This window comes from Dipodomys merriami, unplaced genomic scaffold (assembly GCF_024711535.1).
Source record: "Dipodomys merriami isolate MVZ:Mamm:240054 unplaced genomic scaffold, mDipMer1.0.p SCAF_28, whole genome shotgun sequence".
In the NCBI taxonomy this organism is placed as follows: domain Eukaryota; kingdom Metazoa; phylum Chordata; class Mammalia; order Rodentia; family Heteromyidae; genus Dipodomys; species Dipodomys merriami.
The window spans coordinates 512,539-539,764 of record NW_027204270.1 but is presented as its reverse complement, the minus strand read 5'-3'; the positions used below and the strand labels follow the sequence as shown (position 1 = coordinate 539,764).

The following is a 27,226-nucleotide window of genomic DNA, read 5'->3' as shown; positions in this document are numbered from 1 at the left end:
GCCTCTGCCTCTTCCATCACCCCAACAAAAGGGTTGCGGACCCCCTTCAGCCTACTCCTCACATCAGCCACGAGACAGAAACGGCAAGGGCTCAGTCAGCTTTATTAGACACTAGATAAGAAGGCCCTGCTGCAGTCCGGGCAAGGGCAGCAGCTCCTGAGCACTGGACACCATGGCCAGTGGTTGGCACTCTCGGGTCCACCACACCAGGAGGGGGTCAGGTGAATTCTTGGCACCAGTGTGTGCAGGCAGGGTGGGGCCCGGGGCCCGGCTGCGCTGCCAGGCCCGGTCTTCCCTGTCCTCGGTCTGGTTCCTGTAGCCTGTTCTGCCAGCACAGCGGGCAGCTGACCTCGGGGCAGCACTCTGCCACCTCCCTGTCCTGCCCTGGTCACAGACACACATCCCAAGAGTCCTGGAGGCTGAAAGAGGTCAGATGAGCAGAGCTGTTTGACGCACCGTACCGCGGCCCGCGGCAGGCCGACTCCGAGGGCGCCGCCGCCGTGTGCAGAGGCTGGAGGAGGGCAGGGAGCTGTCCGGGTCCAGCCCTGCTGCTGTGGCGTCAGGGCTCACTGGCCGCAGGCCTGGGCATCTCTACCCTCAACCACTGCATCTTCTGCTGGTGCTGCTGGACGGCATCCTGGACACGGGCGTCCATCATGGCTTCGGTGAGGACGCCGTCCTCAGAGGCATACGCCATGGCCTGCCAGGGGAAGAGTGCTGAGGGGGCCCCTGCTTGCCACCGGCCACCAGCGCAGAGACAGCTACGCTGGCCCAGGGCAGCCAGGCGGGGAACGGCCCAAGTTCAAAGTGGAGCAGCGAGCAGAGGCCCGTGTCCCCGCAGGCTGCTGCTCCCCAGGGGCTGACTGGTGACCCTGGACTGCGGACCAGACCCCTCCTCCATGGACCCGAGTCTGGCCTCTTCTCCCAGCCCAGAAGAGCTGGGCACTGCGGACATCACCCATCACCCGCCGTCCAGCCCCTCATGGCCGCCCCTCCCCTCCCCAGGCCCCCCCCTTGCAGCTGCCTTTGTCCCCTAAGCTCAACCCACCTCTCAGGCAGGCCCGCCTCTCCCAGGCCCCGCCCCCATCTGGCCTGTGATCAGGCCAGGGCCCCTCCCACTTCCCCTTGCCTGGAGCAGCACCTGGGGGGCCTTGGTCCCTTGACCAAGGGCAAAGGGGAAGCAGCTGGGAGGCGCAGGGAGGGGCAGGCAGCGTGGAGGGACCCGTGTGGAGGGCAGGGCACAGGAGGTGTGGGCGCACACACCTACTCGGACTGAGCTGGCCGCCCTCTGGACAGCAGACCCATCTCCACCGAGGGGAGGGAGGGCGGGCAAAGGCCGTGCATGAGGTGACCCCGGGCTCTGGGAATCCACAGCAGGCGGGCTGCCTACGCCCCAGGTGGAGGACCGGCCTCCGGACATTGTGGGAACCTATTTATTCTTGGTCGGTTGTGGGGCCTGAACTCAGGGCCTGGGCTTTTCTGCTTATGTGGTGCTGAGGAATCGAACCCAGGGCCTCATGCATTCGAGGCAAGCGCTCTACCACTGAGCCACTTCCCAGCCTGGGAGAACCTATTTCAAGAACAAGTAATTTAGAAAGTAGGGCAGGTGCTGGTGGCTCACATCTGTAGTCCTAGCTTACTCAGGAAGCTGAGATCTGAGGATCATGGTTCAAAGCCCAGGTACCGAAGTCTTATCTGCAACTAATCACCAAAAAGCTGGAAGGGGAGGAGCAGTGCACCAATTACAGGCACGAGCCACGTGCGCCCAGCTCACCAAGTGTTTAAGATGGATTATCAAGGGAAAGATGAAGGAGCAGAAGGAACCATCACTAACTCATTCCACCCTACTGCCAACGCCACCTAGATACCAAAGGCAGACACCCTTAGGATCCACAGACCACCAGGACACAAAGTCCTCAAACACAAGCTGGTCATGGCACCCGTGACAGCAATCTCAGCACTTAGCAGGCTGACACAGGAGGAGGACCAGTTCCAGGCTGCCCTGAGCTACTCAGCAAGACCCTTAAACACACAACGGAAGACCCTGAAACAAAGCCAAACCTTTAAACAAGACCCTTAAACACACAATGAAAGACCCTGAAACAAAGCCAAACCTTTAAACAAGACCCTTAAACACACAATGAAAGACCCTGAAACAAAGCCAAACCTTTAAACAAGACCCTTAAACACACAACAAAAGATCCTGAAACAAAACCAAACCTTTAAAAACACAACAAAAAGCTTAAAAAACAAAACAGCTGGGCGCCAGTGGTTCACGCCTGTAATCCTATCCTAGCTACTCAGGAGGCTGAGATCTGAGGATTGTGGTTCAAAGCCAGCCCAGGCAGGAAAGTCCATGAAACTCTTATCTCCAATAATCCACCAGAAAAGCGGAAAAGTGGCACTGTGGCTCAAGTGGTAGAGCGCTCGCCTTGAGCTGAAGAGCTGAGGGACAGCGCCCAGGCCCAGAGTTCAAGCCCCACGACCAACCCCAAACAAACAAAACACAACAAAAAACAGCCCTAAGCTGCAGACTAGCAAAACCAACTTCAGCAGCACAGTGACACCAATCAAGTGGGACTTCCCGTCAGAGACACAACATCCTGAGATGCGAGGGATTCCCCCACGGGACAGACAGCACAATGAGGGGACCATCTCCACAACTAAGACAGAAAACACTCAAGGATTACAGTGTAATTTCTGGGGGGGAGATGGGGAGAGCCAGGGTCTCCCTGTAGCCCAGGCCGACCTCCAACTCGGATCCTCCGCCTCCTGAGTGCTGGGCGCCTCTAGGGCCCCCTGCTTCCAACACCGCAACCTCGGAACACGACATCACAGGCACACAGCAAACACACTCGAGTGAAAAGCGACGGCGTTCCTCTGGGGCTGAGGCGGAGCGAGGAGGCGGCCGGCGCTTCTGTGCCAGGTGCGCGTTAGACAGGAAGAGGCGCTGCGCGGCGCGGCGAGGTCGGCCCAGCTGGCCGCGGCGGATTCCACCAGAGCGGGCGGGAGCGCGCCCGCCACCGCGGCGCCTGGAAGGCGAGGGGCAGAGGGCGGGGGGCGCGGGGCGGAGGGCGCGGGGCGGGGGGCGCGGGGCGGGGGGCGCGGGGCGGGGCGCGGGGGGGGGCGCGGGGCGGGGGGCGCGGGGGGGGGTGCGGGGGGGGGGGGCGGCGCGGGGCGCGGGGCGCGGGCGGGGCGCGGGCGGCCGGGGGCGCGGGCCGGGCTCCTCCGCAGTCCCGGCGGCTCACGCGAAGGTGCACACACGCGGGCACACCCGCAGGCCGGGCGCCGGCTCCTCAGGAGGCTGGGATCCGAGGACCGCGGTTCGAGGCCGGCCTGCACGCCAGTCCGCGTCGGTCACCGGCGGCCTGAGCTGCCGCCGCAGCGGACGGAGACAGAGACGCGGGAGAACTGCGGCGTCCTCGCGTCCCCGCCTGCTGCCGGCGCGCGGGCAGCCCAAGGCCCTGGGGCGCAGGCGCGGACGCCTGCCCGGGCGCCCCTCAGGAGCGCAAGCGTGGCCCCGGCAGACACCCCCCCCCGCGCATGCGCAGCTCCAGCTGCCGCGCCCCTGGCCGGGCGCGTTCCTCCCGTGGAGAGGCTTCTCCCGTGGAGAGGCTCCAGAGCCAGGCTGTCCTCCGGACGCTGAGGGGCGGGGAGGCCCAGCCGCCGGGGTCAGGGCCAGGCCGTCGGCCGGCCCAAACCCGAGACGCCCGCCGCTCACCGCCAAGCACCGCCAAGCCACGCGGCCAGGCCCGGCCGCGAGAGGCCGCGGCGGCCTGTCCCGTCTACCGAAGCCCTGCGTCCTGCCCGCCCCACCCGAGAGCCACGAGCCCCGGAGCCACGACCCCCGAGAGCCCCGAGCCCCCGGAAACACGACCCCCGAGAGCCCCGAGCCCCGGAACCACGACCCCCGAGAGCCACGAGCCCCGGAGCCACGACCCCCGAGAGCCCCGAGCCCCCGGAAACACGACCCCCGAGAGCCCCGAGCCCCGAGAGCCGAGAGCCCCGAGCCCCGAGAGCCACAACCCCCGGAGCCACGACACCCCGGAGCCCCGAGCCCCCGGAGCCACGACACCCCGGAGCCCCGAGCCCCGGAGCCACGACCCCCCGGAGCCACAACACCTAAGAGCCACGACCCCCCGGAGCCACGACCCCCGAGAGCCACGACCCCCCGGAGCCACGACCCCCCGAGAGCCACGACCCCCCCGAGAGCCACGACCCCCCGGAGCCACGACCCCCGGAGCCACGACCCCCCGGAGCCACAACACCTAAGAGCCATGACACCCCGGAGCCACGACCCCCCGGAGCCACAACACCTAAGAGCCATGACACCCCGGAGCCACGACCCCCCGGAGCCACGACACCCCGAGAGCCACGAGCCCCCGGGAGCCACAACACCCAAGAGCCACGACCCCCCGAGAGCCACAACACCTAAAAGCCACGACCCCCGAGAGCCACGACCCCCCGGAGCCACGACCCCCCCGAGAGCCACGACCCCCCAGAGCACTCCCACTTGACCACCGGACACCACCTGATCACCGGGACAGATGGCCCACATACACCACTCGACCGCCAGGACAGGTGTACACCACCCGACCACCCGACAGGCGCCCCACGTACACCACCCGACCACCCGACAGGCGCCCCGCGTACACCACCCGACCGCCGGGACAGACGCCCCGCGTACACCACCCGACCGCCGGACAGACGCCCCGCGTACACCACCCGACTGCCGGGACAGACGCCCCGCGTACACCACCCGACCGCCCGGACAGACGCCCCGCGTACACCACCCGACCGCCGGGACAGACGCCCCGCGTACACCACCCGACCGCCGGGACAGACGCCCCGCGTACACCACCGCTTCCGCCGAGCCCAACACATCTCCCAGAGTGGACTGAGGTGGGAAGGCGCGCAGCACAGGTGACCTCCCCTCCCCCCATCTTCCAGGTGACTGAGGTGGGACAGCACTGGTGAGCCCACCCCCCCTTAGATGTGGACCAGAAGCGACTGCCAACCCCCGGCATCCTTGCCTCCTGTGAGGTGGGTAGAGGGAAACTGCAGCCCCACCCTAGACCAAGGCCTTCCACAGAACCCCCAGGAGTACTCACCTGCCACGCCACTGCAAGCTGGGCGATCTCACGGCCGGACATGCCCTCTGTCAGCTGGGCGACCTGTGAGCACTTTTTCCCGTAGTCGAACTGGGCCAGCCTCAGGCGCCTGGGGAGAGAGTTGCCAGTAGCACCTGGAGTGGCTGCAGCTCCAGGGGGGAAGGGAGGGCAGGGCTCCGGCGGGGAGCCTGAGGGCTCCGGCCAACGCAGCCAGCGCTGCCTGCATCCCGAGCCTTCCTCTTGCAGGCCCCGGGGCCCGGGCAGTCAGAGCCACGCCACATCTACTCTATGCAGACCCGGCAGCCAATGCCAGTTAGATCTTCAGGCAGCAGCTGAGCAGGTGGGCTCTTGGGGGGGGGGGGTGGGAGGAAGCACTGGGGACCGTCACAGCTGACAGATGGCCACAAGGACCACTTGTGAAAAGCACACGCAGGACCAGCCGCCAGCCTGGTGGCTGCAGTGGAGACAGAGGCCAGCAGGGGGCAGAGCTGCAGGGCCAGCCATGGGAGTGGCAACGGGCAGGAGGAGGACTGCGGTCAGGATGCAGAAGGGTGCAGACCAGGAGCCAGAAGCCCGGGTCTCTCAGACGGGAAAGCAGGGCATGCTGCGGGCAGAGGCGTGCAGGACTATCCTGGACACCTCAGTGCCTGGCTGCTTCCTAGCCAGCACCCAGCTTCCCACACACAGGCCTCCCCGGAGAGCCGGTGCTGCCACCTGTTCGGCAGCCCCTCAGATCAGCTGGTGGAGTCCGGGATCCTTCGTCGGGGAGCAGTGGTCACTGTCCACCTCCCAACCCAAGGGTCTCAGCATGAACTCAGCAGTGGCAGCTCCCCTAACCCCTAGGGCTCCAGGGTCCCCTCAAACCGGGCAGGTCACATAGTAGGAGGTCAGTGTTTGGAAGGGCTGGAGCACAGGCTGCCCACTGTCCCCAGGTGAGAAACGGGACGGGAAGGAGGGCTCCAACAGCGGAGCTGCCTCGCCACAGCCCAAAGCCACTCAGGTGGCCCAAACCCAGGGAAAAGGCTGCACCCAGGCCAAGAACTAGGCTGGACAGCCAGGGGGGACAGGCCAGGGCGGGAGGGGCTGAGCACTTACTGCTTTCCTTCTGTGGCCGGCTTAAGAACATACTTGTCAAAATACATTCTCACCAGGCGCTCCCGCTCCTCCTGCCCCGGCAGGGCAAAGCAGACCATCTCGTCGATTCGGTCGTTGATGGCCCAGTCAAACTGCTCAGGCTGGTTACTGGCTAGAACCAGCATGAACCTGCAGCCAGACAGGAAGGCTGAGGCCCGCACACCACAGGCTTTGCCAGGTTTCCTCAGACACGTGCTACAAGAATCCAGCTCAGCCGGGCGCCGGTGGCTCACGCCTGTCATCCTAGCTACTCAGGAGGCTGAGATCTGAGAATCACGGTTCACAGCCAGCCCGGGCAAGAAAGTCCACGAGACTTTATCTCCAATAAACCACCAGAAAACCGGAAGTGGCGCTGTGGCTCCAGTGGTAGAGCACTCGCCTTGAGCTGAAGAGCTGAGGGACAGCGCCCAGGCCCAGAGTTCAAGCCCCATGACTGACAAAAAAAAAAAAAAAAAAATCCAGCTTGGCATTTTGTCTTGTGGCACGCAGGCTCCACGCACAGCAGGCTAGCACCAGCCCTCCCACAGGGAGGGCTGCACGTCCACAAAAACCCCACCACTCACACCTGCCAGGCCCAAGGGTAAGGTCTGTGATCAATGCTGCAACATCTTTAGGCCTGCCCCGGTGTCCCGCAGCTGGGACAGGATTAGGGCGTTTTAAGGGAAGAATGCCTGGCCACAGACCCTCATCCTGCCGGGGATACAGGGGGACAGGAAAGCTTCTCCACGTGGGGCCTCTTTCCAAGGCCCGAAGGCCACGCTGAGGCCCTGAGGCTAGGGCCCCATGTAAAGCCCAACCCACAGCTGCTCCTGATTCGCTCCCAGCAAAAACAAACGTGCCCAGGATGCCCGGTAGCATCAGTCCCCACAGGCGTGAGGACCCCTCCGGGCATGGGGCACATGCAACTTCAATGGTGGCCGTGTGAAGGCCTGAGGGCTGAAGCCTTGCAGGATGCACAGACCAGGACTGACAACCTGGCTCAGGTAGGAGACCATGGCACACGTCCACTGTGACCCCCCCCCCAATGCCCTCAAGCCCAAGACCCAGTATGATGGCTGCCCTGCCTCTTGACAGCCGTGAGTGCCAGGGGAAAAGCCTCCGTCTCCCCAGGGCCCCAACATGGTGCGTGTGGGAGCTGTGCTTACTTGCTGCTGTGCTGGCCCGTCCTGTGCAGGAACGCGTTGAGCGTGGCCCTGAGGTCCTCACTTATCTTTTCCTGCACAGAGAAAGGTCTGGCGTCAGTCACAGGTGGCGGAGCAGAGCTGTGAGACAGCCAAGGGTCAGGACCACACTTGGGTGATGGTTGGAGGGCGATGAGGGAGCAGGAACATGAACGCTCACTTAAGTCTCAAACTCACCGTCCGGACAATTCAGATGTGCTGCAGATCAGGGACAGTTAAGAGTGAAGCACGTACTTAGCATGCACAAGTTCTGGGTCAGTCCCTAGCACCAAAACCCCAAACAAAGTCAAATATTCTGCAGCTTTCTTTCACTTCTGTTTTTAAATAAAATTAAGAGAAAGCCAGGCCAGGGACCGGTGGCTTACGCCTGTCATCCTAGCTACTCAGGAGGCTGAGATCTGAGGATAGTGGTTCAAAGCCAGTCCAGGCAGGAAACTCAGTGAGACTCTTATCTCCAATAAACCACTAGAAAACCAGAAATGGTGCTGTGGCTCAAGTGGTAGAGTGCTAGCCTTGAGCTGAAGAGCTGATGGATAGCACCCAAGCCCAGAATTCAAGTCCCATGACCGACAAAAAAAAAAAAAAGCCAGGTGCTGGTGGCTCATGCCTGTAAGGCTCATGCCTCTCAGAAGGCTGAGATCTGAGGATCACTGTTTGAAGCCAGGCTAGGCAGGAAAGCCCAATGAGACTCTTTTCTCCAATTAACCCATCAGAAAAAGCCTGAAATACAACAATGACTCAAGTGGCAGAGGCTCAAGGCCAGCACCTAGGCCCCCAGTTCAAGCACTAAAACTGGCAGGGAACAGCCCAACCATAACCCCCTGCACTGGTAGCACAAGAAGCCCAGCTGCCCAGCTTCTGGGAGAGAGAGCTTTGTGAGGACTCACAGTGGCTCGCTTCCTGAGGAACGCATCTGCTTCATCCACGAAGAGCAGGAGGCTGTGAACAAGAGGGAGACCAGGGGAGGGACGCTTGAGGACACAGCCGCTGCAAGCAGGCTGCGTAGAGCACCCCTGGGGAAGGTGCCTGCCAGGGAGCTAACTCAGTGACGCAGGGCCAGCACAGCGCCACTCCTGTGCTGGGCACCTGGGTCACGAGGGCATCTGAGGTAAAAGGGCAAAGATTAAGGGGAGGGAGCAACTGAGGCAGGGAGGCTGGCACAGCGCTCCCCCACGGGCAGCGTGCCATCGAGGCCATCACGGTCAAAGGCCCGAGTACAGCCCCACCCCGTGTGCCAGCGGCTCCTGTGGAGGCCTGTGCCCGCCTGCTGCTGCCCTCAAAGGGAGACCAGGCACGGCAGAGGCTAGAGGCTGCCTGTGGCCTCCCATACAAGCCGGGGGACAGGACGGCAGGGAGGCGGCAGGGACGGCCTGTCCCGGGAACCCGCGTGGACGAGGCTGGACTCACCCTCGCCGACTGGTGCTGGCCCAGTCGAAGACCTTGTGCATGGCCGTCACGCCCTCCCGCCCCATGGGGGCCACATCCCCGCCTGTCATGATGGCGTAGTCCATGCCTGAGTGCAGCGCGAGTTTCTGGACGGGAAGGAGTGGGAGACAGAGCAGATGTCCCCTCCCTCCAGTGTGGACAGCCCCCACTCCTCAAGACAAGCTGAGGCCCCTTGCCCACAGCAGCACAGAACCTACACTGCCCAGCGCCTCACCTTGGCAAACAGTGTTTTCCCGGTCCCGGGAGGGCCGTGCATGAGGATGTTCCTGTACAAGCTTTTGTTCCTCTTGGTGTTCCTTGTTGCTATGGCGATATCCCGCACTCGTGCCTCTAGGCTGGGCTGCAGGAGGCGCAAGGACAGAGGGGTGGCTGCGGTTTGGGGAACCTGCCTCCCATCCCTACATATGGCTTTGGGGGGACCCGCGGTGCGGTACTAGAACCCACGCCTTGTGGACTCTAGGCCAACCCAAGTGCAGTAAAGGCAGGGTCTGCTTGGATAGCAAATGTCGTTCAGGAGCCAGAGACATCAACACCGCACCACCCAGACCAGGCTGCTCAGCTCCGTGGGCCAGCCAGGGCCCTGGGCAGCGCTCTGCACCGGGGCTGACTTACGCTGAGAATGACTCCCTCCAGAGCATCCTGTGGCCGGAGGAGGAGACGGCGGCCAACCTATGGGGAGGAGACAGTGGCTGGACCGGGGGACACGGCCAGGCTTGGCAGGGTGCAGAGCTGCAACTGGTAGTGGTTTATTTTTGTCAGTTGGGGCTTGAACTCTGGGCCTGGGCGCTGTCCCTCAGCTCTTCAGTGCAAGGCTAGTGCTCTACCACTTGAGTTGCAGTGCCACTTCCAGTTTTCTGGTGGTTTATTGGAGATAGTGTCTCATGGACTTTCCTGCCCAGGCTGGCTTTGAACCATAATTCCCAGATTTCAGCCTCCCGAGTAGCCTGGATGACAGGCGAGAGCCGCGGGTGCCCAGCTTGTGGTTTGTCTTTTGAGCGCTCGGTGGACCGCAGGCCTGTGCTCTGCCAGAGCTACACTGAGCTAGTTCTCGCCGCACTGGAGATGGCCTTCTGAGACAGCCTGGCTGTGTCACCCAGGCTTCCTTCAGCAGCAGGGTCAAAGCTGCCTCACCGTGTATGTGGGGGAGGGGGACACAGCTTGCAGAGCTGCTTGCTACGCAGGTGCTCTTCCACTTTCGAGTATCCGCCTCTTTTTTTGCTTTACCTTTTTTTTATTCTTGCCAGTCCTGGGGCTTGAACTCAGGGCCTGGGCACTGTCCCTGGGCTTCTTTTGCTCAAGGCGAGCACTCTACCACTTGAGGCAAAGCCCCACTTCCAGCTTTTTCTGTGTGTGTGGTGCTGAGGAATTGAACCCAGGGCTTCATATATGCTAGGTAAGCACTCTTACCACTGAGCCACCTTCCCAGCCTATGTGTAGGTGGGGACAGGGGGGAGATGTGAGTGTACCGGTTCTGAGACTTGAACTCAGGGCCTCGGTGCTGTCCCTGAGCTTTTTTGCTCAAGGATAGTGCTCTATCACTTGAACCACGGCTCTACTTCTGGCTTTTTAGCAATTAATTGGAGTCTCAGGCATTTTCTGCTTAGGTTGTTTTTGAACTGTGATGCTCAGATCTCAGGCTCCTGAGCAGCGAGAATTAGAGGTCTGAGCCTCTGAACCGCCATTTGCAGTCACTTACTGAGTTCCTTATTGACCTTTCTCTTCTCAACATCCTGGACCGGGCCACAGGAGGAGGCCTGGCCACAGCCCACGGGACAGCTGCCCTCCAGAGTGAGTGCTGAGCACCAAGAACCCCTCACTGCCCCCAATGGAGTCCAGTTCTATCAGCAGACACACATCCATGTGAGAGGGGCACTGGAGAAAACACCCCAGCCAACATGCGGGTGGACCCAGAGTCTGGGGGAGCGGTGTGCATGCCACCCATGTGCCGTGGGCGCAGGGCCTCACTGCAGCCATACCTGAATAGGATGCCTCAGAGCCTCCAGCACCGAGATGCGAGAGGTCTCCCTCACCAGCGACGGCTTCCCCAGCCGAGCCTCGATGTACCGGCCAGCAACAGCAGTGGCATTCTTGGCAGAATAAACTCCAACAGCCAGCATGGTCAATCCAGCCACCTAAGACAGACAGCCAGCAGCCCGTGCTGCCCTTCACTACCATAGCTCCTCGGCAACGGAGGGCCAGCTGGGGTCCCGGGGTGGCCCCACCTGGACTTCAATCAAGTCCCTAACCCCTCAGCCTGCCTGTGTTACTAGTGCCCTTGATCTGAGGCTGGAACTCGGGGCCTGGGCACTCTCCTTGTGTTTTATCACTTCAGCCACGGCTCCCACTTCCAGCTTTCCCACTAGTTAATTAGAGATACGTCCTGCCAGGCACCCGTGGCTCACGCCTGTTCTAGCTACTCAGGAGGCTGAGATCTGAGGATCAAGGGTCAAAGCCAGCCTGGGCAGGAAAGTCCAAGAGACTCTTACCTCCAATAAGTCACTAGAAAACCAGCTCGAGCGGTAGAGTACTTGCCTCGGGGCTGAAGAGCTGAGGGACAGCACCCAAGCCCCGAGTTCAAGCGCCATGACCGCCAAAAAAGAAAACAAGAGGGGTAAGTCTCACTGTTCTGCCAGGATGGCTTTCAGCCATGATCCTCAGACCTCACCCTCCCGGTTGCTAGGATGACAGGTGTGAGCCCCAGCCCCCAGCTTCACTAGTGCCCTTGGCTGGCACATTTCTCTTCTGCCGTGCAGCAGGGTTGTGAGGCGGATGACTATATGCAGGAGGTTGCTGCCCTCCCCTGATTTCTTTACTATTTTAAAAAGCTGAATTTTCAAAGGAAGCACCGGTGGCTAACACTAAGGGACACCCCCCCATCCCTGAGTTCAAGCCCCAGGACCAGTACTACTAACTAAATTTTGAAAATGAGCAAGGTAGCTAGCCTCAGAGTCTCACGCCTGTAATCCTGGCATCTGAGAAGCGCATTTTGAAGCCAGCCCATGTAGGAGACTGTATGACAGTCATCTCCAATTTATCACTAAGATGTCAGAAGTGGGGCTGTGGCCAAGGGGTAGAACAGCAGGCTTCAGCAAAAGAAGCCCAAGCCCTTGTCATGGAAATAAAAAGGAAGGTCATCTTCCTCCTGGCCAGGCAGCCCCCAGGACACTCCCGGGGTTGGTGTCTGTGCACTGGCTGTACACCCACGGGTGGGCACTCACTGCACACAGCTCTTCTGTGTGCCAGGCCTTGTGGATCCTAGCCCAGCCGCGAGGAGCAATGCAACCCTGCCAGGCAGCATGGGCCTCTGTTTGGTGCTGGGCGTGGGGCCTGAAGTCAGCTCCTTGTGCTCTCACTGAGCTTTCTCCACTCAGGGCTGGCACTCGTCACCACGCAAGCTATACCTCCACTTCCATGTCACGGAGCACTTTCCTCAAAGGACTGCTAACCCTCACCCACTGTGGCGAGGCGGCGGCGGCCGGCTCCAGCTCCCGGTGGGGACAGGAGGCAGCTGGGCCTCACCCATGGTGGCTGAAGAGGCTTCCGTTCTCCCTGGCTCTGTGCAAGGACCATCTCTTACCCTGTAGGGTCAACTGAGTATACTCAAAAAGCCAGGAAGAAAGCTCTAGCCATTGTGTCTCAGGACACTGAGAAGTTGAGTGCTAAGCCTTTCCCTTAATCTCTCTTCTGGCTGGTGATTAGAGGCATGAACCTCAAGGCAGGCTGCTAACCCCAGCATTCCCTTGAGGGGCTGCTGGAGCTCAGGCATGGCCAGCACTCAGGAGACAGGCTCAGAGCGCCCACCCCGTGGGTATGTGGTGGTACACACCGTGGCTGTCACTTTGTCCCAGTCAGTCACAAAGGCCCGGAATCCTTCACCAAACAGGGTGCCAGCTGTCCTGCAGGGGGAAAACGGCCACGTGGTTTGGAGGGACAAAGGGTCCTCAGCCCTTGGCTGGAGGAGGTTTAGGGTCAAGGATGGCATGCAGAAGGACCCGACCCCATCTGGAGCCAGTGCCTTCCCGGCCACCCTGACCTCAGGGTCAGACAGTGGCATTGGGCTCCAGCAGCATCCTCACCGGATGGACTCCAGGATGGTTTGTCTGTGCTCCGCAGCCTTCAGGCGAATCTGCTCACGGATAATGTCTGCATTCTCCCTATCTGCCCGGGCCCGAGCACGGGCTTCAGCCTCCACCCTGAGCATCTCGTTCTTGTGTCGGAGCTCCATCTCCCGCTCCACAGTGGCTGCCCGGGAGAAGAAGACTGGGTAAATGGTGCTCAGCCAAGACCGTGTTGGCCTCGGCCCACACCGCCAATGCACATGCATGGCATGGACCAGGGGCAGTGCAGGGTCTAAGCTAGCACACGCACCTGGGGCCACCCTTCCCGCAGAGGGAGAATCTCCGAAACCAGAGCCTGGGGTACAGACTATCCTTTTTTGATTTTTTGCTTTCTGTGCTGGCCTGGGGGGCTAACTCAGGGCCGGGGCACCATCCCCGAGCCTGTTCACTCAACACTCTTGTAATACTTTAGCTACATACAGCTCTACTTCCAGCTTTTGGTGGTTAATTAGAGATAAGTCTCTTAGACTTCCATTCTCAGGCTGGCTTTGATCCTCAGTCCTCAGATCTCAGCTTCCAGGGTAGCTAGGATGACAGGTGTGAGCCACCCGCACCAGGCAAAACATGCTCTAAGAAACAAACTACACCCAGGTGCTGGTGGCTCACTGCTGTCATCCTAGCTACTCTAAGACTGAGATCTGAAGATCGTGGTTCAAAGCCAGCCTGGGCAGGAAAGTCCATAAGACTCTTATCTCCAATAAACCACCAGAAAACCAGAAGTAGTGCTGTGGCTCAAGTGGTAGAGCGCTTGCCTTGAACTGAAGAGCTCAGGGACAACGCCCAGGCCCAGAGTTCAAGCCCTGGAAAGGGGGGGAGGGGAAGAGGGAGGAGAAGAGTGATTCTAGGGCTCTGCCTTTAATAAATGAGCAATGAGTAGATTAATGGATTATCTCAAGAGAAGACCTGAAAACTAGATGCTGGTGGCTCACACCTATAATCTTAGCTACTCAGGAGACTGAGATTTGAGGATCGTGGTTCAAAGCCAGCTGGAGCAGGAGAGTCTATGAGACTCTTATCTCCAATAAACCACCAGAAAAAAACAGAAGTGAAGCTTTGACTCAAAGTGGCAGAGCGCTTGCCTTGAGCTGAAGAGCGCAGGGACAGCGCCCAGGCCCAGAGTTCAAGGTCCATGACCAACAAAAAAGAAGAGCCCAGGCCCCGAGTTCAAGGCCCATGACCAACAAAAAAGAAGAGAGGCAGGGCAGGGGTGGCTCACACCTGTCATCCTAGCTACTCAGGAGGCTGAGATCTGAGGATCACAGTTCAAAGCCAGCCCAGGTAGGAAAGTCCATGAGACTCTTATCTCCAATAAACCACCAAAAAACTAGAAGTGATGCTTTGGCTGAAGTGGTAGGATACAGGTACGGGGCTGGGAAGGTGGCTTAGTGGTAGAGCGCTTGCCTTGCATGCATGAGGCCCTGGGTTCGATTCCTCAGCACCACATAAGCAAAAAGAAAAAAGCCGGAAGTGGCACTGTGGCTCAAGTGGTAGAGCGCTAGCCTTGAGCTGAAGAGCTAAGGGACAGCACCCAGGCCCAGAGTTCAAGCCACATGACTAACAAAAAGAAGAAGAGAGCCGGGTGCTGGTGGCTCACGCCTGTAATCCTAGCTACTCAGGAGGCTGAGATCTGAGGATCGCGGTTCAAAGCCAGCCTGGGCAGGAGAGACCGTGAGACTCCTATCTCCAATAAACCACCAGAAAACCGGAAGTGGCGCTGTAGCTCAAGTGGTAGAGCGCTCGCCTTGAGCTGAAGAGCTGAGGGACAGCGCCCAGGCCCGGAGTTCAAGCCCCATGACCGACAAAAAAAAAAAAAAAAAGAGAGAGAAGGCCTGAGCTGGTGCCAGTAGCTCACTCACAGTGTAACCCTAGCTACTCAGGAGGCTGACATCTGAGGATCATGTTACAAAGCCAGCCATGCAGGAAAGTCCATGAGACTCTTATGTCCAATAAACTACTCAGAAAAAGCTGTGGCTCAAGTGGTAGAGCACTAGCCTTAAGCACAAAGAGACTCAGAGATAGCACTAGGTCCTGAGTTCAAGCCCCAGGAATAGGAAAAAAAAAAAAAAGAGAGAGAAGGCTTGCTTTAAAAGAAATCTTGCTATGTCCCTTGTTCTTTTTTTCCTGTATTTCCTCAGGCGTCTGCTGGCAAGAAGGCTAACACCAGATGCTCCTTGACCTTGGGACAGATCATAAAGCAAAGTAAACCTTTTTTCTCTACTAAAAAAAATAAATAAAATAAAGAAACAGCCGGGAGCAGGTAGCTCACACACCTGTAATCCTAGCACTCAGGAAGCTGAGATCTGAGGCTCTCGGTTCAAAGCCAGCCCAGGCAGAAGAGTCCGTGAAACTCTTTTTTTTTGTTTGTTTTTGGGTCCGGTCATGGGGCTTGAACTCTGGGCCTGGGAGCTGTCCCTCAGCTCTTCAGCTCAAGGCTAGCGCTCTACCACTTGAGCCACAGCGCCACTTCTGGCTTTTTTCTTTTTGCTTATGTGGTGCTGGGGAATCGAACCCAGGGCCTCATGCATGGAAGGCAAGCACTCTACCACTAAGCCACCATCCCAGCCCAAGTCCGTGAAACTCTTACCTCCATCTAAACCACCAGAAAACCAGAAGTGGTGCTGTAACTCAAGTGGTAGAGCACTAGCCTTGAGCTAAAGAGCTGAGGGACAGCACTCAGGCCCAGCGCTCAGGCCCAGAGTTCAAGCCCCATGACCGACAAAAAAAAAAAAAAGAAAGAAAAAAGGAAAAAAAAAGAAAATACAGGTTGGGCACCAACTGCTCACACCTGTAATCCCAGCAACTGGCAAGGCTGAGATCTAAGTACGGTGGCAGTTAAGTCTATGACACTACTATCTCGAATAATCACCACAAGCCAGAAGTGGAGCTGTGGTTGAAGTGGTGCGATAGAGCGCTAGCCTTGAGTAAAAAAGCTCAGGGTCAGCTGGGCACCTGCAGCTCACGCCTGTAATCCTAGCTACTCAGGAGGCTGAGATCTGAGGATCACCATTCAAAGCCAGCCCAGGCAAGAAAAGTCCCTGAGACTCTTATCTCCCAATAAACCACTAAAAAAACTGGAAGTGGAGCTGTGGCTCAAGTGGTAGAGTGCTCGCCTTGAGCTAAAAAGCTGAGGGATAGTGCCCAGGCCCAGAGTTCAAGCCCCACGACAAAAAAAAAGTTTAGGGTCAGCACTTAAACATGAGTTCAAGCCCCAGGACTGACACTTCCACAAAAAATAAACCCAGAGAGCCACGCAATACAATGTGTCTCTGTCTGCTGACACTAAGAGCACACATCAAGTGGGACCACTGCCCTGCGAGTGTCATCTACACAGCTGCATCTCTTCCTCCAGGCAGACGCACTGAATCAGGAGTGCTGCTCCCCGATGTCACATGCAGGAGCTCACACAGGAAGGCAGAACTAATGTCCTGCTGAAGGAAGTGAGCTCTCATTTCCCATCCAGTTAACCAGCCCAAGAGCTCCCTGCACAGCCTCTTAAGGCACAGTGTGCTGGCACAGCTGACGGTGCTAGCACCGAGTGAGCGCTCAGAGAAGCCACAGGGCTGGCACATGGATTGGAGGATGGCGGAGCACAGGCTGTGGATGCAGTCCTCAACACAGCCACTGCCCCACTCAACCACCCCTGCTCTCCCGAGAGGAGTCTGCTCTCCCGAGAGGAGTCCTGCTCACCCGAGAGGACTCCTGACCACCCTACTGGATCCTTGCTCAACCAAAGTGACTCCTGTTCAACTGAGGAGAACCCTGCTCACCCGAGCCTCCTCTGCACCCCATGGACCATACCTCGACGCATAGCCTCCTGCTTCTGCACAGACTCCTCCTGCTTCCGTAAATTCTCCTCATTGAGAAGTTGCTGAGAAGTCACAAGAAATGGAAAAGCTTTTGAAATCAGAAAGACAACTAACCCAAAACTGCTCTTGGTCAGGAAAAGCTTCCACCCCAAGGGTGCCCAACGTTTCCGAGGGCTGACCGGGCTCACAGCCTGAGCACCCCGATGGGTTCAGAACTGCAGCTCGTGCTGGGACAGCAGCAGGTCTACAGCAGCTTCACCAGCGTAGCTGCCAACACCGCGCCGCCTGCCACTGCTCAGCCGCTGCCCTACAGAACACTGTCCTCTGCTGTTGTGACGCCCACTTCAGGCATCCACAGCCTGTGGCTGAGGAGCCTGTGGGGTGGAGGCAGGGCTCCAGGCTCTGGACTGTTCTGGCACACTGTCTGCAGCCAACCACACACCTCCCTGGTGGCCAGGAGCTCTTGGGAAATATCCTGCCTGGCAACAACCCTCATAACAGCTGCAAATCAACCACTTCTGTCTAGGCCACAAAGGAAGGCGTGTGTGTGATTGCACATGGAGGTGGCTCTCTGTGTGCCAGGGCATGTCTGTGTGCGTGTGCCCAGTCAGTGTGCACATGCCCAAGAGTGCTTGTTGGAGTAAAGTTCCCAGAACCAGGTTCAGAATACAATCCACAGTTCTCCTGGACTTGGTGCACACAAAATTACCTCTGTTTAAGACCGCACAGTCCGCTCAGAGGTGTGCCTTGCTCACCTGCTGCTTCAGCTGGTCCTCATAGCGCTGTCGGGCCAGCTTGTCCTGGTACTGGGCCCTCTAGGGAGAAGAGCAGAAGAGCATTCCTGTCTGGAGCAGTCACTGGATAGGCAGAAGCCAGTCTGGCCCCACCTTTGACTAGGTGTGGAGGCCTCATGACCCCCTCCCCATCCCAACATGAGCTGCACAGTGGACTGGACCAGCACCTGGGCAATCTGTATGCTTGGTGTTTATGCAGGGCATTCCGAGGAGTGACACAATATGCACACCAGCCGATCCTCCATTTGTCAATAACAAAGAGACCCGGAGCTCCCCCAGCCCTCCCAGCTCTCTGCACAGGCCCCACCTGCGCTCACAGCCTGGAGCTCCCCCAGCCCCCCCAGCCCTCTACACAGGCCCCGCCTGCGCTCACAGCCTGGTGCTGCCTTGTCTCTTCGCTCAGCGTCTTCCTCCTCTCCTCAGCCTGCACTCGGATCTGCTCGCCCTTCAGCTGCTCCACAGCCGCCTCGTACTCCTGCAGAACACACAGCCCAAGGTGTCCCGAGGGCCTCAGCCAGCCCAGCCCAGCCCAGGGTGTCCCGAGGGCCTCAGCCAGCCCAGCCCAGGGTGTCCCGAGAGCCTCAGCCAGCCCAGCCCAGGGTGTCCCGAGAGCCTCAGACAGCCCAGCCCAGGGTGTCCTGAGGGCCTCACCCAGCCCAGCCCAGCCCAGGGTGTCCCGAGAGCCTCAGCCAGCCCAGCCCAGCCCAGGGTGTCCCGAGGGCCTCAGCCAGCCCAGCCCAGCCCAGGGTGTCCCGAGGGCCTCAGACAGCCCAGCCCAGGCCAGGGTGTCCCGAGGGCCTCTCACAGCCCAGCCCAGGGTGTCCCGAGGGCCTCTCACAGCCCAGGCTAGGGTTTCCCGAGAGCCTCCCACAGCCATGAAGTAGCAGGCTGGCAGCATCAACACCAGGCCAGTGGGTCTGTGCAAAAGGCCCAGCAAGGTAGGGGCAGTTCTGACAACGTACCCTGGACTGACCACCCACATACCCAAGACTCTCAGCTCTACACCAAGGCCAAGGACAGGCCCTGAGTTCAAGCCCTAGAACTAACAAACAAACAAAAGTAGTATGAAGTGATAGCTTCTCTGGACAACACCTTAATAGTAACAATACTACTTTAAACTACTTTAAAAACATATATATGTTTACAAGCACTGGGTGTGCACACCTGTAATCTTAGCTACTCAGGAGCTGAGATCTGCCAGCCCAGGCAGGAAAGTCCATGAAACTCATCACCAATTAACCACCAGAAAACCAGAGTGGAACTGTGGATCAAAGTGGTTAGCACACTAGCCTTAACACCCCCCCCCCAAAAAAAAAATCCCTTCCAAATAAACCTCATTATCCAAGGTGGGGAAAAGAGTCATGCTGAACACAGAGAAACAAAGGAAGGAGTCACTGAACAGGAGACAGGAGACACCGCTCATCGAAGCCTACCCGCTGGCTCTGTCACAGACTCAGCCCCATATCCGGCGTATCTCTGCCTACCCTGCGATCTTTGTGAAATGGAGCACAAGGCCCTCAGCCAGGCCCAGCACCGTCTCCCACTCCTTCCCGTAGCTCACCTTGAGCTTAGACTGCTGTTCCAGCTGCAGTGTCTGCTCCTGCATCTGTGCCAAACTCAGTGCCTCCTTGGCATGCCCTGTGGGGTACAGAAGAAAGGTTCTTAGGACACTTGAGTGAGGCTGGCAGAGACATATGTGTGCTTTTGGGAAAGTATGCTTTAAGAGGCTTGGTAGGGGAGGAGAAGAGATGGGAAGGGATGGGAAGGGGAAACAAAGGAGGAGGCAACAATGCTTGGTAAGAAATGTACTCATTACCTTACCCATGGAATTGTAACCCCTCAGTACAGTATTTTCACAAAAAAAAAAAAAAAGAAAGAAAAAAGAAAAAAAGAAAAGAGGCTTCCCAAAAACCACAGCCTCACCTCCACCTGGAAACATTTGGGCTGCTTTTTCAACCTGCCTTGACTGCCCATTCTCATTCCTTATAGACCTCTCAAGATGAACTCCCTCCCATCAACAGAAAGCTTGGCTTCAGCCCCAGAAGATCATCAGAAATGCCACCAGAAAGCTGGGTGCTGGTGGCTCACGCCTGTCATCCTATCTACTCTCAGATCTGAGGATCACAGTTCAAAGCCAGCCTGGGCAGGAAAGTCCATGAGACTAATCTCCAATTAACCACCAGAACCACCAGAATACCGGAAGTGGTGCTGTAGCTCAAAATGGGAGAACACTAGTCTTGAGCTGAAGAGCTGAGGGACAGTGCCCAGACCCAGAGTTCAAGTCCCACGACCACCATAACCAACAACAGCAAAAATGCCACCAGATGACCCATCCAGCAGTGACAAGCCGTAAAGTACAAAAGGCTGTCAGGACCCGGGTCTTGTAGCTCACAGGGACACTTCCAGGCGGGAAGGTCACCGCGAAAATGAGGCCACCAAGAGCCACAGATCACAGGGCTTCAAGACCGGGGGAAGGGCTGGCCCCAGGCCCGCCCCCTTCCTCAGGCCCACCACGCCCCCGGACCCACCACCTATCTGATCCCTCCCCCTCCCTTCCTCCTCCCAGGGCCGCCTGCCCCTGCAGCCTGCCCGCCCCCTCCTCGGCCCCCCCATCCCGTGGATCCTGCCTGCCCCCCAGGCCCGCCCCCGCCCCTATGGATCCTCCCCGCCCCCCAGGCGCGCCCCCTCCTCGGCCCCCCCACCCCGTGGATCCTGCCAGCCCCCCAGGCCCGCCCCCACCCCGGGCCCCCATGGATCCTGCCCACCCCCCACTCGGCCCCCGTGCATCCTGCCCGACCCCCCTCAGCCCCCGTGGATCCTGCCTGCCCCCAGGCCCGCCCCGCCCCGGGCCCCGTGGATCCTGCCCGCCCCCTCCTCGGCCCCGTGGATCCTGCTCCTGCCCGCCCCCCAGGCCCCCTCCTCGGCCCCGTGGATCCTGCCCGCCCCCTCCTCGGCCCCGTGGATCCTGCTCCTGCCCGCCCCCCAGGCCCCCTCCTCGGCCCCGTGGATCCTGCCCGCCCCCCAGGCCCCCTCCTCGGCCCGTGGATCCTGCCCGCCCCCCAGGCCCCCTCCTCGGCCCCGTGGATCCTGCCCGCCCCCCAGGCCCGCCCCGGGCCCCCGTGGATCCTGCCCGCCCCCCAGGCCCGGCCCGCCCCGGGCCCCCGTGGATCCTGCCCGCCCCCCAGGCCCGCCCCGGGGCCCCGTGGATCCTGCTCCTGCCCGCCCCCCAGGCCCCCTCCTCGGCCCCGTGGATCCTGCCTGCCCCCAGGCCCGCCCCGCCCCGGGCCCCGTGGATCCTGCCCGCCCCCCAGGCCCCCTCCTCGGCCCCGTGGATCCTGCCCGCCCCCCAGGCCCGCCCCGCCCCGGGCCGCGCCGCGCTCACGGGAGTGCTCCAGCTCCCGCGCCGCCTTGGCCGCGCGCTCCAGGCCCGTCGGGTCGAAGTTGCTCCATTTGTCCTTGGGCGCCGACCGGTCTCCCGCGCCTCGGTCGCCTCCCCCGTCGGCCCCGGGCGGCACGGGCGGCAGGGGCAGCGGCGGCCCCGCGCCTTCGCCCTTGGGGCCTTTGTTGATGCCGAAGATCCAGGACATGGCCGCGAAGCCGCCAGGCCCGGTCCGCACGCGCGACGAGCGGGTCCGATCGGCAGCCACGCGCCGCGCGCCGGAGGCTGGAACTCTGCGCAGGCGCGGCCCCGCCCCCGGACGACGGAAGCCGAGGCGGCCGGGCCGCGCGCCGCCCTCGGATTGGCCCAGCGGGCCGCGCCCCCTGGAGGACCGGCCGCACGCCGGGCTATGGGGTCCGATGCGGGACAACATTGATGCAAGGGGCGTGCGCGAGACCGGGTGCCTCCGTGGTTGCTACGGACGCCTCGGAGCTCCCGGCGGCGGCGGCGGCCCGCGGACGCAGCACGGAAGCGGCGAAAGGAGGAGAGAGCCGCGGCGGGCGGCGGGACCGCGAGTAGATCTCATCCGGGTGCGGGGAGGGAGGCGGAGGGCGCGGGCTGAGCCTCGAGCTCCAACCCGCGGAAGGCGCCGAGGCGCGGCCTGCGCGGGAAGAGGCCGCCGCCCGCCCCTGTGCGGTAGCCTCGGCACCCCCTTCGCCTCCGTGCCCTCTGACCTGGGCTGCTCGAGCTGCGGGGCTCTCGCGAGGAAACGTCGTCTCGAGCTGCGGGGCCTGCCGTCCCGCGTCCGGTCGGGATCGGGGCCGCGTCCGGCGACTCGAGCGGATGGGCCGAGGCCGCGGCGGCCGGGCCCCGCCTGCGTTGCACCGTGTTGACCTCCGAGATAGGCCGGCAGGCGTGGAGGCCTGCCTTCGCCTTTCTCTGCCTCCCTCCGGGTCTCTGGTACACGGTGGCCCGTGACTGGAAGCTAGCTTGGAACTCCGGACTTGGAGCCCGGGGCCCAGCCTTCACCTGGACTGATCAAGCACCTTCACCGTGACCCTGAACAATTCTGTGATTCGCGGACCCAGCACTGGGAACCCGGTGAGGCGGACCTGCAGGCCTGAGCTGCGCTGAGGGCCTCCTTGCGGCCGGCCTGGGCTGGAACCCAGGCAGGTCCGTTGCTCAGATGAGCCGGTCTGCAGAACCGACCCCCACCTCAAATTGCTATGGCCCCCGGTTGTGTATTACCTTGCACTACAAACCCCAGAATTATGGAAAAGCCCATCAGCCCTCCAAAGACTGGCGAGCGTGCCCTTGCTGGTGGAGCTGCTTAGAGCATCGTGCCAGGCTTTCCAGGCTTCTGGGCCCTCCACCTTGAGCACCAAGGAAAACCATGTTCTGCTTATGGGACGTAGGAACAGGCTGGACCTGCCTGGGGCAGTCCATGAGACGCTTATCTATTAACCACCAAAAAAGCAATTAGTGGCATTGTGGCTAAAGTGGTAGCTGGGAAAGCTAAGGGATAGTATCCAGGCCCTGAGCTCAAGCCCACACACACAAAAGGAAACAAAGTTGTCAGGCCCAGGCCTGAGAATGATGATCCTACAAGTTCCAGGCCAGCTGGGGAAGTAGAGGGAGACTTCACATACTTCCCACATTAAAAGAACAAAGTAGGGGCTGGGGGTGTGGCTCAGTGTCCAGTGCTTGTCTTGCAACATGAAGCCCTAGGTTTGATCCCTCAGTACCACATAAACAGAAAAAGCCACAAAGGACCCTGTGGCTCAAGTGGTAGAGTGCTAGCCTTGAGAAAAAAAAAAAAAAAAGCTCAGGGTACAGTGCCTAAGCCCTGAGTTCAAGCCCCAAGACGGGCAAATTGGGGGTGGGGTGGGGGGAGGGAGGAGGCAGCAGCCTGGTGGTCATGCCTGTAATCCTAGGTACTCAGGAAGCTGGAAGTGGAGCTGTGGCTCAAAGGGGTAGAGCGCTAGAAAAGCAAAAGAGTTCACCCAGGCTCTGAATACAAGCCCCACAACTGAACAAAAGTAGCAAGCTGTGATCCCATTACCTGACTCATGAAATTGTAATCCCTCTATACATCACTTTTGTAATACCAATAAACTTAAAAAAAGAAAGAAAGAAAGAAAGAAAACCCTGCCGCGGACCGGGTTCTGTCGGGACGACGGAGGATACCTAGGGGAGGAACCTGGAATAGGACGGGGAGATGGCAAACAGACAACTCACACACATTAGGAGTGGATGCTGAGTGCTGAGTGCTGAGTGCGATTTAATGCAGAGGATAACAAACTTTTATAGCAAAAGTCTCCATAAGAAAGGGCAAAAGGTTACATAATCTTGCTGCAGGGCTTCATTCTTGGGCGGTCACCAGCTGGTCGCCTGAAAGGGCAAAAGGTTACACAACCTTGCTGCAGGGCTTCGTCCTTGGGTGGTCACCAACTGGTCGCCTGATAGGCACTTGTTTCCAGCTTTACCTCTATTTTTAAGAAATACAATGGGTTTCGATGATTGTCACCAATTAACCACTACTTTTTTCTATAGAGGCCTTAACTGTCCCATTAAGATCTTTCCTGTTCCTTCTTTAATAGTAAGCACCAAGGAGACTTAGATTTAGCAAGTCTCTTAGTAAATGAGGAAGTTCTTTCTCCTAAGTAGTTATCTCAGCAATTGCCATACATTCTTTCTGTTCTAGCCGGGCCTACAACTTTTTGTAAATCTCTTACAATTCCTTCTGGAGTGACTTTGTGAAACCCCCAATACTTTTATATTTACTTATAACTTGTCTACTAGCCTCCATAAGAGGGGTTTCAGGGTAGCACTTAACTCTGGTGAGTTAGTCATATTTTTAAGACACTCATCAGATATTGGAGTCGTCAACACTCTTAAGAAAGAGCTTTGAATAAGGGAACGTTGACAATGAGTAAGTACAATGAGCAGTAGAAACAGTAAAAGATTAATAGGCACTCTTATGAGGAAAAGATAGGCAGAAACACATCTTTTCCAGGGGTTTTTGCCAGCCTTTTCCCAGGAGTAGGCCTCTTAGAAGCCCTATTCTCCGAGGTAGACTTCAGTGAAGTCCCAAAACTTGGAGATAGGTTTCTGTAAAGCCCCATTCTCTGAGGTAGACTTCGGTGAAGTCCCAAAACTCAGAGATAGGTCTCGAGGCCCCTATCATGGTCTGATAGATGGTTTCCTGTTGCGACCGTCTACTCGACCAGCGAGGAAGAACGACCACCACACCAGGAGTCTTCTCAGATCACACTTTATTGGAGAGCCTTCTTAGTTGTAGGAGAGCTTGAGCGCGAGAGAGCGTGCACAGAAAACATGGCCGCTTATATAGGGAATAGGGACACGTGTCGTCCTATCATTGGTCGTCTGCCTTTCACCGTCACCAGGTGCCACGGGATTGGCTGGGGACTCTACGTGGCTCGCGCATGCGCAAAGCCCAGGACCCACCATCCCGCCAAGCACTGCCTAATATGGAGTTGTTTACCTCAACGCTGGAAGGGAGTGGGCGGTGGGCGGAGTCTAATTGCGTTCGCCCCGGCTCCCCACAGTTCCCCCTTTTTGTTTTTTGGCGACAGGTAAGAGTAGAGGTTGGGCCTCTGTCTAAACATTAATGAGAGGACCTTGCACTGGTCTTCGCCTGAGGGGCGCCTTCCCCAGTGATGACCAGGCCCGTCCGATGCCTTTTTTGCAGAGGTGGGATCTTGGGCATCAACCCACTTGCAACCCAGCATGCTCTTCTTGAGGAGATGGTCCTCCTCAAGTGCAGTGCACTTGCCTCGCACCCTGTCCCAAATTACAAGTTGCATACCTGTCCCGGTGCAATGGGATCCCCTGATCCCTCGGGGTGCTAAGGCTATGCAGGATGGTAAGGCTTAATTGCCTCTCAGGGCCGACAGCCAGGTCTGGGGTGAGGATCCACTCTCCAAAGCGGCTAATGCTTGCGAGATAACAACTTTGTCCCTTCTGGTTTGGGCTCGAAGGCGACAGACCAACCATAGGCAGACCACGCATCCTCCCAGGCAGCAGGCTAAAAACATTCCGACTCCCACCCACTCTTTAAACCAAGAGACTGCAGAGGAGATCCAAGACTGGAGTCCCTCCACGAATCCAGGGTCCACTCGCGTTGAATTCGCGGTCACAATGGCAATCCGCAGCTGATCCAGCATTTCATCAAACTCACCAGTCCAGTTACCTAGAAAATAACTCGACAACTGTTTAGATAAGTTTGCAGCTCGGGTAAGGTTATCATACTGAATGCTTGTCACACATAACCCCTCATACTTCCACTGACAGCCAAGCTGAGCAATTTGCCAAAGGGTGTCCACTTGTTCCTGGACGAGATCAATCCTTTGGTTGACCACCATTAACCCTCCTCGCAACTGAGAATTAATGCCCTCTGAACTGGACCCATAATTTGCATTTGTCCATTGATTGCACACAAGTCATGTAGCAATCTCCACTTTCCGGATTTCCTTTTTATTACAAAAATAGGAGTATTCCAAGGAGAAACAGAAGGCTTAAGGTGCCCCAGTTCTACCTGTTCTTGTACTAGAGTTTGAGCAGCAGCAAGCTTTTCTGAGGGCAGTGGCCACTGAGGCACCCATACTGGATCCCCCGTCTTCCAAACTATGGGAATGCCCGCCCCAGTGGCCGCTATGAAAAACCCAGTCCCTGTTTGTCTAACTTTTGTTCGTGAGTCTATGAAACTTGAATCTTTCTACTATCTTACTATATCAATCAAGAAATTCAAAACACTTAGGATCCAATTAAAACTAATCAAAATTTGTGTTTGAGTTATAGGAAACTTACATTCAAAATCAACCTGAATCCAAGCATTTTTTCCTCAAGTTCCTGAGCAGGAACTTCGAAAATAAAGTCATTAGAAAGCTCACAGCAGAAGAGTCAATTTAAGAAAGGGAATTATAAGCTATTACTGGCCTACTGAATTTAAAGAACTTCTAGCTTTTATTTCTAATTAGGTATGAAAGAAAATAGGCCTGCAGTTTGGTTATGTTTTGTCCAAATACAATGCTAATTTAATAGATCCTTTCAATATCTAAATGCTAGTTACAAGGTATGACAATGATGAGCAGTAAAATATAACTCTTTCAAATATGATTCTCAGCGGCCCCTATGAAAAACCCAGCCCATGTCTATCAAGTTTTCGGTGGGCATCAATAGGCTCTTTACAGCCTTGCAAGTTTTTTCCCAGTCCTTGCCCTGGGCAGTAGCCCATTTGTAACATCATTTCCTTTGAGGTAGGGCTCCGGGAGACTATGAACCAAGGAGCTACAATGTTGCGTTCCTCAAGGAACCTCCGTAAAGTATCCTTTTTTAACTTTAGTCCTTTTGAGCGAAGCAGCTCTTCCAGGGCCAGAAAAATTGGATGTGACGTGGCGGCGCCCATCTTAGTTCTAAAAGTTCTATTTTTTTGTTACTTTCACTTTAGGCCTGTGTTTTATTTCTTCCCGGGTTTCCGCTCTCTCTTTTATCTACCGAGATGAGCAAAAAATCCCTCCCGCTTTTATCGCGGATCCCCTCTTACCTGGGAACTTACCCCCGCTCTTGTCGCGGATTCCCCCTTTTCCTGGGAATTTACCGGTGCACCACCCTCTCCGTGTGTTGAGTTCTGGCTCCTGTTCAGCCTCTCGCGCGGGTCCCGTCCCTGGTTCGTTCCCGGGTTTCGGCACCACTTGTGGGGAACGCCTTCTCGACCAGCGAGGAAGAACGACCACCACACCAGGAGTCTTCTCAGATCACACTTTATTGGAGAGCCTTCTTAGTTGTAGGAGAGCTTGAGCGCGAGAGAGCGTGCACAGAAAACATGGCCGCTTATATAGGGAATAGGGACACGTGTCGTCCTATCATTGGTCGTCTGCCTTTCACCGTCACCAGGTGCCACGGGATTGGCTGGGGACTCTACGTGGCTCGCGCATGCGCAAAGCCCAGGACCCACCATCCCGCCAAGCACTGCCTAATATGGAGTTGTTTACCTCAACGCTGGAAGGGAGTGGGCGGTGGGCGGAGTCTAATTGCGTTCGCCCCGGCTCCCCACAGTTTCCCATGCTAAGCAGACTCTACTGGGGTCGGCGTGGCAAAACCCCAAACAATTCCTATCCCTGAGATCCCTGATCTCTGCCTCCCAAGCAGCTAGAATTACAGGCCAAGCTGCTACAATTGGCTTTATCCACTTGTGCTGGGTACTTGAAATCCTAGACCACTGAGAATAGACATGT

The 27,226-nt window shown here is 58.1% G+C and overlaps 1 protein-coding gene across 2 annotated transcripts; it reads right to left on the bottom strand.

The window, feature by feature from the left end:
- Window positions 1–83: 83 nt before the first annotated feature.
- On the bottom strand, window positions 84–21,261 carry LOC138838052 (ATPase family AAA domain-containing protein 3). Of its 2 annotated transcripts, none has more exons than XM_070037088.1 (16): window positions 20,973–21,259; window positions 19,152–19,228; window positions 17,964–18,065; window positions 17,552–17,611; window positions 16,789–16,858; window positions 12,949–13,114; window positions 12,699–12,768; window positions 10,849–11,004; window positions 9,485–9,541; window positions 9,087–9,212; window positions 8,834–8,958; window positions 8,314–8,365; window positions 7,391–7,461; window positions 6,207–6,374; window positions 5,112–5,220; window positions 84–700 (listed from the first exon to the last, which is right to left on the bottom strand). In XM_070037088.1, the coding sequence occupies exons 1-16, from the start codon at window positions 21,175–21,177 to the stop codon at window positions 560–562; spliced, it is 1,755 nt and encodes a 584-aa protein (XP_069893189.1). In that variant the 5' UTR covers window positions 21,178–21,259; the 3' UTR covers window positions 84–559. The 2 variants fall into 2 exon arrangements, with proteins under 2 accessions (XP_069893189.1, XP_069893190.1); XM_070037089.1 differs by having other exon boundaries at window positions 616–700; window positions 6,260–6,374; window positions 20,973–21,261.
- Window positions 21,262–27,226: the final 5,965 nt, after the last annotated feature.

What these genes read in the sequence shown, in the direction of transcription:
- LOC138838052 (XM_070037088.1), bottom strand. Translation starts at nt 21,177, where the DNA reads ATGTCCTGGATCTTCGGCATCAACAAAGGCCCCAAGGGCGAAGGCGCG. An exon ending in AGGACCAGCTGAAGCAGCAG is followed by an intron (nt 16,859 to 17,551) that starts GTGAGCAAGGCA and finishes GTGACTTCTCAG; the next exon opens with CAACTTCTCAATGAGGAGAA. An exon ending in CTCTGAGGCATCCTATTCAG is followed by an intron (nt 9,542 to 10,848) that starts GTATGGCTGCAG and finishes TCCTCCCCATAG; the next exon opens with GTTGGCCGCCGTCTCCTCCT.